The sequence below is a fragment of the Littorina saxatilis genome, linkage group LG16, assembly GCF_037325665.1.
Source record: "Littorina saxatilis isolate snail1 linkage group LG16, US_GU_Lsax_2.0, whole genome shotgun sequence".
NCBI lineage: Eukaryota > Metazoa > Mollusca > Gastropoda > Littorinimorpha > Littorinidae > Littorina > Littorina saxatilis.
This window is the reverse complement of record NC_090260.1, coordinates 8,193,511-8,204,676: the sequence shown is the minus strand read 5'-3', so window position 1 is coordinate 8,204,676 and position 11,166 is coordinate 8,193,511. Positions and strand designations below refer to the sequence as shown.

Below are 11,166 nucleotides of genomic sequence, written 5' to 3'. Positions count from 1 at the left end.
AATTAGTGCGTCCCACTCATTAATATGCAATACCAACCGACTAAAATATAGTTTACATTCACTTGCTGCAATATACATGGTTTGATTTTGAAGTGTACAATCACTTTTTTTTTCAGTTTGGGCAGTCACTGTGTAAAACAAGTTAGTCTCAGTGCTGTTCTTCACTCTAGTCAAGGCAATATTGTGATTACCTCCCCTGACCACTACTCAAGTCAATGCAAAATTGCGAATATCTCCCCTGACCACTACTCAAGTCAATACAAAATTGCGATTATCTCCCCTAGGCCTGCTAGTGCTACTCACGTCAATACAAAAATTGTGATTATCTCCCCTGCCTACTCAGCTCCGAGAATATTTTAAATACACAAGTCAACCACATCAATGCAAAATGGTCATTATCTCATCTGGATATCCTAAAAACACAAGGTCAACTGACTATTTTCCTTTAAAATTGTTGTCCACTGCTAAACGACAGTAAAACGGACAGTGCTCATGCTGGTGTCCAATCCACTGTTGCTCAACACAATGTGCGGTCCCGTGGTCCCACTGGTCAAGATGACCAAAGCAAACTTGACACTCCAGTCATGTAAAAACCAAACCTGCAGGAAAACGCTAACAAGCCTTGGACAAGCAGCCAAACCAATGACACCACAAGCACACCAATAATCATTTTCACAAAGCATCGGACAGTTCCAGACAAAAATCTGTGCCCGGTTCATGATTTCCACAAAGCATCGCTCAGTTCCACACAGCAATCTGTGCCTAGACTGAAGAAAAGCGGTGGACAGCGGCAGAAAGTAGCTGGGGTGGGTGGGTGGGGGGTGCGAGGGGAGCTGTGGCCTGGCCTGGGTAGTAAGGTCAGGGGTCAAGGTGACAGCACCTCAGGTGCCCAGTGACCGGTGCGCTGTCACCACCCCACACCTAGCAAGCAATCAACATCACAACAAATCAAACAGAAAAAAACAATGACGTAGTAGTAGTAGTAGTAGTAGACGTAGGATGACATCAAGGTTGACTTGTGCGTTGAAAAACGCACGGTGTGCTCTTGGCAACATTGCACCGTACTCCAAATAGATACACACGTGTACTCCAAATAGATGTGTACTCCGAGACAGAGATACACACGTGTACTCCAAAAGAGAGAGATACACATGTGTACTCCAAGAGATGGATAAACACGTGTACTCCCGAGAGATATATACACACGTGTACTCCAAGAGATAGATACACACGTGTACGTACACATACACACTACAACTAAATGGGGGGTGGGGGGGTGTCGAGGGGCGAAGTCTTCAGAGGCCGGCAAAGAGAAGGGGAGGGGAGAGGAGAGGGAGAGGGAGAGGGAAGTGGAGGGAGAGGGAGAGGGTATGGGTAATGAAATTAAGTTTCACAGCTTGATTTGACAAAACCAGTGCCGCAAGTGCAGTGACACAGGAAGGGGTGAGGGGGGGGACTCTCAATATGGAAAGAGAGAAGATTGCGTCAAGCAGAACCACAGGCTGCTAGCAAGAGGCTGAGTGTTGAAAAGCTAAATGAGAGGGGGGTGGGGGGTGGGGGTCTCAGTAAAATGGGTGATGGTCAGAAAGTGATGGGGGGGGACCAGTTATGGCAGGTAGAAAACAAGAAGACTGCGCATACGGAGTAGCGACACAACACCACTGTCACGCGGCACAGCAGCGGCGTAGCTACGCCACACACATGGTGGTGGTGGTTGTGATGGGGAGAGGGAGAGTAAAGGTTGAGGGGTCAAGGACAGGGGAGAGAGGTCACCTGGCAAGTCAAAGACAAGCAAGGAATCGTCAATGTCAGTTAGCGAGAAAGGGGGAGGGGGAGGGGGGGGGGGGGGGGGGGTAACGGGGTAGGACGGGCGTGGGCCCCGGCTGATCCGGCAAACCGTTGTTGCGTCAGCACAGGAGGGGGGCGGGGAGAGAGGGGGAGTTGGGGCCCGGCCAGCCCCCGAGGCCTACTGCTATCAATCCACAGTGAATGCATGAACGTGAAGGTCAAGGACACTTTGTCACAAAATTGACGATGAATTGCGGAGGAAAATATGCTGCTGCTGCGGTAGCCCCCGGGCCCATCTCACACCAGGTTGTACTCCTTCAGGTTCAGTTGCAGGATGGTGTCTTTCACTGCTGCAAACACAAACCGGATGTTCTCCGTGTCTGAAACACACACAAAGCATAGAGTCAGTTGCACGATGGTGTCTTTCACTGCTGCAAACACAAACCGGATGTTCTCCGTGTCTGAAACAAACACAAAGCATAATTTCAGTTGCACAATGGTACAGCCCTGAAAGTCCACAAAATGGTGCACTAGGCTTTGGCCATTGATTCTGAAAATGTATTCGCCAGAGAGCAAACTTCACTAACCAAACCAAAACTTTGTTTCAGCAACTTACACGCATTTGGCAAGAAGATGAACATTTCTACTCGCCAGTTACATGATTCTACTCGCTTTCAGGGCTGTGGTAGATGTCGTTTTGGGCAGTATTCATTAATCTCAGGACCAGGAGATACAATAATTCACATGTACTGATGTGCGGCATTTAGCTCACGGCTGACCATAACAGGAGTGAGAAAAGTTTGTTTTGTACAACTGTTTGCATTAGCTGCAGGACACCCGGGCAAGGGAAAACTGAAATGGTGGCTTCTTGTTGACACTGCAAGGTCAACACTGGTGACAGGTGTGTTGAGAATGAAAGGGGCATTACCTGTAGCACACGTGAAGTGAGAATAGAGGTGTGTTGAGAATGAAAGGGGCATTACCTGTAGCACACGTGAAGTGAGAATAGAGGTGTGTTGAGAATGAAAGGGGCATTACCTGTAGCACACGTCAAGTGAGAATAGAGGTGTGTTGAGAATGAAAGGGGCATTACCTGTAGCACACGTGAAGTGAGAATAGAGGTGTGTTGAGAATGAAAGGGGCATTACCTGTAGCACACGTGAAGTGAGAATAGAGGTGTGTTGAGAATGAAAGGGGCATTACCTGTAGCACACGTGAAGTGGGAATAGATGATCTTGTCAGGGTCTGGATTCAACTCCACAAACATTTTGAGGATGAACTCCCGGGCAGCGGTCGCGTCTTTTTTCACACCTGTAGGCACCAACAACAACACAGTTAGAATACAGGTGTCATCAACAACAAATATGCAAAGACAAAATACTCACACACACACAGTGACACTACACACACACACAGTGACACCACACACACACAGTGACACCACACACAGTGACACCACACACACACACAGTGACACCACACACACAGTGACACCACACACACACACAGTGACACCACACACACAGTGACACCACCCACACACACAGTGACACCACCCACACACACAGTGACACCACACACAGTGACACCACCCACACACACAGTGACACCACACAGTGACACCACACACACACACAGTGACACCACACACACAGTGACACCACACACACACACAGTGACACCACACACACACACAGTGACACCACACACACACAGTGACACCACACACACACACAGTGACACCACACACACACAGTGACACCACACACACACACAGTGACACCACACACACACAGTGACACCACACACACACACAGTGACACCACACACACACAGTGACACCACACACACACACAGTGACACCACACACACACACAGTGACACCACACACACACACACACACACACACACAGTGACACCACACACACACAGTGACACCACACACACACAGTGACACCACACACACACACAGTGACACCACACACACACACACAGTGACACCACACACACACACACAGTGACACCACACACACACACACACACACACACACACACACACACACACACACACACACACACACACACAGTGACACCACACACACACACAAAGACAGAAAATGAGATAGCAAGCTAACAAGAAATGCCATGTAGCCATGTGAAGATTTCAACAGTCTGGTTCCTCTCTTTCAGACCCTGCCCCGATTATCTCCCCTGACACATGCATTTTGCACTGTGTTGTTGATGGCAGATGGCCGCCATCTCTCTCTGGTCTGTTGGACGCAGCGACATGGAGCATCGTTTTGCTGTTCTCACGTCACCAGAAGGGATGTTACGGGGCAGTCACACTGCCGCCATTCAATCGTACACTTTGTTCTTCATGACCCATTACGAGACAATTGCCGGCTGACTCGCATGCTGTAAACGGCCACACCGCATGCTGTAAACGGCCACACCGCATGCTGTAAACGGCCACACCGCATGCTGTAAACGGCCACACTGCAAATGCACTGCGCGAGAGCCGACGCTGTCTGGGAGAAGCGGGTCCTGCCAATGTTCTAACATTGCTCTCTCCCTTTCTTAAAACTCCTTCAACTCATTGTCTCCCAGGTACGGATATATCCGTACCCACTCATTCGGCTCTATCTGACCAGGTACGGATATATATCAGCTCAGACTGTTAGCTTCAGTCGCTTCCTTCAACGTCGATCTAACGCCTGCATTCCAGCGTGTTGATACAGTTTCTACACAGTTACTACAATTCTGAGTGACCTGTTGCAGCACAGCTGGTCTTGGCGAAAAAAAAACTTGGTCAACATAGGTGGGGTAGACAGTGTTAAGCATTACGCCTTCGCGAGAAAGTAATTTGGAGACAGTGGTACCCGTGATGTGACATCTACCTTGAAAGAAAACACCTCGTGTTGAGTGTCTCTTTGTCTATCATTCCTTCTCAGGTGTACCTGTCAAGACACGCCACCTGCCATCTTCTGACACTTCCGGCTGGTCCGAAGTGTACATCCTTTGACCACAGGTACCTCTGTATATACTGTAATACCGCCCTTTCAAATACTCTGCAACACATGTAACCCACATACAAAGTGTGTCTGTGTAGTACTCCTTGTATTCAAACACAACTTGGGCCACTGTAGATTTGAATCAACCGATTTTCTTGTTCAACTTGCGATTGAACAGCGACTGTCCTGACGTAGTGATGAAGAGAGTCAAGTTTTTAAGGCATAACCTTCGTTCTAGCTGACCATATCTACAGGGCTGCCACCAAAAAAAAGTCAAAAACCTGAAAGGCCAGGGGCCGCTGGACCCCTGGTCGGGTGCAGGGCCAACAGCCCGCTGGGGAGTCTGCCCCCCAGAAGCTGAGGCTTTTTTTGTAACTTGTGGAGGCAAAGAACAGCCTCTCCTAGTAACAAATCATGTAAATAAACTATAGCAGAATTTTTCTCTTTTTTTTGTTGAGACTGGATTTTTCGGTTTTAAAGTTTTCAAAAACCGGATTTCCGGTTGTAAGTGTCAGCCCTGTATATATTTCAGGAGACTGATTTGAATTTTTAGTTGGAAGAAGTGTTTTCACAGTGAACCTTTAGTTGGAAGAAGTGTTTTCACAGTGAACCTTTAGTTGGAAGAAGTGTTTTAACTGGTCTCCAAGGTACGGATATATCCTTACCCACTCATATGGCTCTATCTGACCTGGTACGGTTATATCCGTACACACAGTCACTTCAGTCGCTTCCTGTAACGTCAATCTAACGCCAGCATTCCAGGGTGTTGATACACAGTTACTACAATTCTGAGTGACCTGCTGCAGCACAGCCGGTCTCGGCTAAAAAAAAAACTTGGTCAACATAGGTGGGGTAGAAAGTGTTAACAGCTGGTTTGACATCAGCGAGGTGACTTTCCAAGGACTGTTGTGTTGGAAGTTGATAACTTGAACGTCAGTAAACGAGTGTGTGTTAGTGCTGTGCATTGCGTAGAGAACTACACTGCCATCTGGCATGGTGGTAGAACAGACACCTTTACTTTATCCTCTGTCCTGGCGCATCACTTGAATTCTTCCTGGCCTGTGCCCCCTTTCCACCCCCCTCTCACAGACACCTTTACTTTATCCTCTGTCCTGGCGCATCACTTGAATTCTTCCTGGCCTGTGCCCCCTTTCCACCCCCCTCTCACAGACACCTTTACTTTATCCTCTGTCCTGGCGCATCACTTGAATTCTTCCTGGCCTGTGCCCCCTTTCCACCCCCCTCTCACAGACACCAACAAATAAAACTACCATATGTCGCGGGCGCAAACCGCGGGCTTAGAGAAAATAAAACAATTCACTCGCACCGCGCCTCACACACAAGTACTCACACACTCTCACATGCTTCGCACCTCACTCATAAATTGTAATAAAATCTCCAAACGTAAAACGCTCAGTTTAGGGTTCAGATAGACAGGATAGCAAAAGGGAGAGAGAAAAAAGAATGAAACAAAAAAACAGTTCATCTATTTATAAGATTAAATTCAACATGTAACCAACAAACAGTTTACAAAACAATCAAATCACACTCCAGTGGCCTGGTGGTTTCTGAAGAACGAAGAGCCACACAAACTTAGTAGTAAAACAAACACAGACAGAGAAAGAACAAGAAAACATATGAGCAAAGAAAGCTTTCTTTATTTGGTGTTTAACGTCGTTTTCAACCACGAAGGTTATATCGCGACGGAGCAAAGAGAGAGAGAGAGACAGAGAGAGAGAGAGAGAGAGAGAAATAGAGAGAGAGAGAGAGACAGAGAGAGAGAGAGAGAGAGAGAAATAGAGAGAGAGACAGAGAGAGACAGAGAGAGAGAGAGAGACAGAGAGAGAGAGAGAGAGAGAGAGAGAGAGAGAGACAGAGAGAGAGAGAGAGACAGAGAGAGAGAGAGAGAGACAGACAGACAGAGAGAGAGAGAGAGAGGACTCACCATCAAACTCTGGAAAGTAGTCTACTAGATGCGAGTGCATAATTTTCTCCTCCAGTAAGTCCTTCTTGTTGAGGAAGAGGATGACCGAGGAGTTCTGGAACCATGGGTACGTGATGATTGTTCGGAACAAGGCTTTCGACTCCTCCATCCGGTTCTGCACACACAGTCACACAGTGTCATACAGCCACCAATTGTGCCCACAACAAATCTCAGGTAACACCCAGGTAGAACGTCAGCCCCAGAATGTCATTAAGATCTGATCCCCCCAATGAAACACCACTACCAGGGCACTATAGACATAGCTTCAAATAAACTCAGCAACTTTCACAGTTGACTATAGGCGAAGTGGCGCAGTGGTAAGACGTCGTGAGGTCAGGAGGTCGCGAGTTCAAATCCCGGTCGCTGCCGCCTGGTGGGTTAAGAGTGGAGATTTTTCCAATCTCCCAGGTCAACTTATGTGCAGACCTGCTAGTGACTTATCCCCCTTCGTGTGTACACGCAAGCACAAGACCAAGTGCGCACGGAAAAGATCCTGTAATCCATGTCGGAGTTCGGTGGATTATGGAAACACGAACATACCCAGCATGCCTACCCAACGAAAGCGGAGTGAAGCAGACTATGCTCTCAGTCTAGTGTGGGGAACCCAAATGGGCAAACAAGCTCACACATCACCAGAATTTCTGAAACGCCGAAGAAGAAGACGACTATAGGCAGACCTGGGAACCCCTGTTTTGCTTTCGGAGTATTCTCAAACAAACTTGGTGTATTTTAAGAAAAATGAGCGTACTCCACACAACATTAGAACAGTGACGATTCAAGCATGCTTTGCATGCGTCCGTGGCACAGTTAATTAAGTTTACAAATACATTTAAAACCAATGTTTCTTTCCCTGTTTACTGTTCCCAGGTCTCTTTAGGATTGCTGCAAAATGCCAAGTTGCCGAAACTAGAATCTCAGCCATAAAATCAACAGGCAGCCCTCTTTGCACGCTTGAGTGACAGAGCCGACACATTGCATGCTTCATGTGCAGCGAGAGCTCACTGCCCCATTCTTGCTCCGACAAGCATGCAACAACTAGCCAAGGGTCCCGATACTGATAAATAGTCGTGTGATATACATGACAAGCGTTTTGACCACACTGACTGTTTTTCGCACAAATGGCCACAAATGCGCCAGCAAGTTATCATCAGCCGAGGTTATCTTTAACCTTTGGCCTCCCACGCAGGCTATCTCCTTTGTAGTTGCCATGAGATTTCACCCAACGATTTTATGCAGCAAGGCTTACTTTGATCAGTTCGTGAGAGAAAAGTGATTTTGCAGACTCTTCTTTTTCGTTCATGGGCTAAAACTTCATTTGTTTTTACGTGTATGAGAGTTTTTGACCCCGCCGTACCTCACTTCCGGGGGAAGCATGCTCGACATTTTGGTGTTTCTGTAACCCACCTTACATGGATTACAGGATCTTTTGCATACACACTTGGTCTTGTGTTTGGGTGTACACACAAAGGGGGATAAGCATAGCTGCCGACCTTCTGAAATCAAAATCCAGGAGCCAGGGGTTCCAGGGGGACCGTTTAGTCTTGAATATGAGCAGGGAGAAGTTGTAAACTTCGGGAGATTCCCGGAAAATCCGGGAGGGTTGGCAGCTATGGATAAGGCACTAGCAGATCTGCATATAACTTGACCTAGGAGATCGGAACAATCGCCACCCTTAACCCACCAGACGCGGGATTTGAACCACGACGTTCCGCTTGGGTGGCTGACGCCTTATCCACCAGACCATTGCGCCTGTTGATTTGGCAAATGATTGATGTGGCCGTTACCATAGAGATTATCTAGCGTACCCCATTGCCCCTGTTGATTTTCAAATGATTGATGTGGCCGTTACCATAGAGATTATCTAGCGCACCCCATTGCGCCTGTTGATTTTCAAATGATTGATGTGGCCGTTACCATAGAGATTATCTAGCGTACCCCATTGCGCCTGTTGATTTTCAAATGATTGATGTGGCCGTTACCATAGAGATTATCTAGCGTACCCCATTGCGCCTGTTGATTTTCAAATGATTGATGTGGCCGTTACCATAGAGATTATCTAGCGTACCCCATTGCGCCTGTTGATTTTCAAATGATTGATGTGGCCGTTACCATAGAGATTATCTAGCGTACCCCATTGCGCCTGTTGATTTTCAAATGATTGATGTGGCCGTTACCATAGAGATTATCTAGCGTACCCCATTGCGCCTGTTGATTTTCAAATGATTGATGTGGCCGTTACCATAGAGATTATCTAGCGTACCCCATTGCGCCTGTTGATTTTCAAATGATTGATGTGGCCGTTACCATAGAGATTATCTAGCGTACCCCATTGGCGCTCTGAGAGCCAGTGGGTTAAGGAGGTACTTAGTGTTGTAATATTCACACAAGGGGGAGAGAGGAGTGGAGCAAAGATACGTACCTCATTGTCCGACTCAACCAATACTTGATCGTATTCACTTAAGGCGACTAGAAACATGATGGATGTGACGTTTTCAAAACAGTGAATCCACTTCCTTCGCTCTGACCTCTGACCTCCTACATCCACCATTCTGAAACAAAAACAACACACTTCAAGTTTCACACACATCCCACACTTTGGTCAACTCCTGAAGAATGGACCTATTCACAATATTCAGAGATCACTATCAACTCTTTTGGGAACACTTTGTCAAAAGCCTGTCCTTAATTGGACGAAGTCGACTACGCAAAGATTTTGCTAAGTCTTTTCACCCAAAACTCAGTGCTAAAGCTTTGTGCGGCCAGCTTAGCGAAGCCTACTTTGCGTGGTCCACTTCGCCCAGTTGAGGAAAGGCTGAACAATCATCAGTTGAAGGAGAGTGGCGATGGATGTTATCATTTGTCCTGCATCAAATGCTTTTCTACCTCATTCCGTCTCCACTTCACTTGGTTTAAACAACTGTATTGTGGGAATTACAAATAACAATACTGCATACAATCCATTTGATGATGGAGCACAACAAGCAAAGCTTCAGTTGTAACTATCTCTCTCTCTCAGACCACAAAGCTTCAGTTGTAACTATCTCTCTCTCTCAGACCACAAAGTTTCAGTTGTAACTATCTCTCTCTCTCAGACCACAAAGCTTCAGTTGTAACTATCTCTCTCTCTCAGACCACAAAGCTTCAGTTGTAACTATCTCTCTCTCAGACCACAAAGCAAAGCTTCAGTTGTAACTATCTCTCTCTCAGACCACAAAGTAAAGCTTCAGTTGTAACTATCTCTCTCTCTCAGACCACAAAGCTTCAGTTGTAACTATCTCTCTCTCTCAGACCACAAAGCTTCAGTTGTAACTATCTCTCTCTCTCAGACCACAAAGCAAAGCTTCAGTTGTAACTATCTCTCTCTCAGACCACAAAGTAAAGCTTCAGTTGTAACTATCTCTCTCTCAGACCACAAAGCAAAGCTTCAGTTGTAACTATCTCTCTCTCAGACCACAAAGTAAAGCTTCAGTTGTAACTATCTCTCTCTCAGACCACAAAGCAAAGCTTCAGTTGTAACTATCTCTCTCTCTCAGACCACAAAGCAAAGCTTCAGTTGTAACTATCTCTCTCTCTCAGACCACAAAGTAAAGCTTCAGTTGTAACTATCTCTCTCTCTCTCAGACCACAAAGTAAAGCTTCAGTTGTAACTATCTCTCTCTCTCAGACCACAAAGTAAAGCACACAAAAACGCTGAAGTAAATCTAACATGACGTATAAACAATAAATATCATACTGTCCATTCAAAGCAGACCTGAAAATGGGGAGTATTTTACTCGCCATAGCCAGTAAATCCATGTAAATGGCGAGTAGAAATGTTAATCCACTCGCCATAGCGAGTAAAACCATGTAAATGGCGAGTAGGAATGTTAATCCACTCGCCATAGCGAGTAAAACCATGTAAATGGCGAGTAGAAATGTTAATCCACTCGCCAAATGCGAGTAAAGTTGCTGAAACAAATGGTTGGTTTGGCGAGAAAAAAGACTAACATTTGCTTTCTGGCTAGTAAATTATGAGAAGTACTAGCCAAAGGCTAGTAAATTATGAGAAGTACTAGCCAAAGGCTAGTAAATTATGAGAAGTACTAGCCAAAGGCTTCGTCGCGATATAACCTTCGTGGTTGAAAACAACGTTAAACACCAAATAAAGAAAGAAAGCCAAAGGCTAGTGCCCCATGTTGCCGACTTTCAGTGCCGCAAAGGGGAAAACTATGATACTTGTGGCAGACCTGTTTACCCCTAAAACATTGCATGTGTATTTTCTGGGAGCAAAATGAGGCAAATGTGTAGTTTTGTAATTGAATGTGTAGAATTTCTCGTCGACCTATCACAACAACAAGAACAATGATTGCTACTTTTTACCACATGTATTGATTGACTGACGGA

At 46.2% G+C, this 11,166-nt stretch overlaps 1 protein-coding gene across 1 annotated transcript in view; it reads right to left on the bottom strand.

Moving 5' to 3' along the window:
- Positions 1–1,832: 1,832 nt before the first annotated feature.
- Positions 1,833–11,166, bottom strand: part of LOC138950303 (guanine nucleotide-binding protein G(q) subunit alpha) — a 31,636-nt gene continuing 22,302 nt past the window's right edge. Inside the window, exons 5-8 of the mRNA XM_070322054.1 lie at positions 9,203–9,332; positions 6,745–6,898; positions 2,992–3,099; positions 1,833–2,168 (exon numbers count right to left, since the gene is read on the bottom strand). Coding sequence (XP_070178155.1) covers positions 2,086–2,168; positions 2,992–3,099; positions 6,745–6,898; positions 9,203–9,332 — 475 coding nt within the window. The 3' untranslated portion in view covers positions 1,833–2,085. The remainder of the gene's footprint in view (positions 2,169–2,991; positions 3,100–6,744; positions 6,899–9,202; positions 9,333–11,166) is intronic.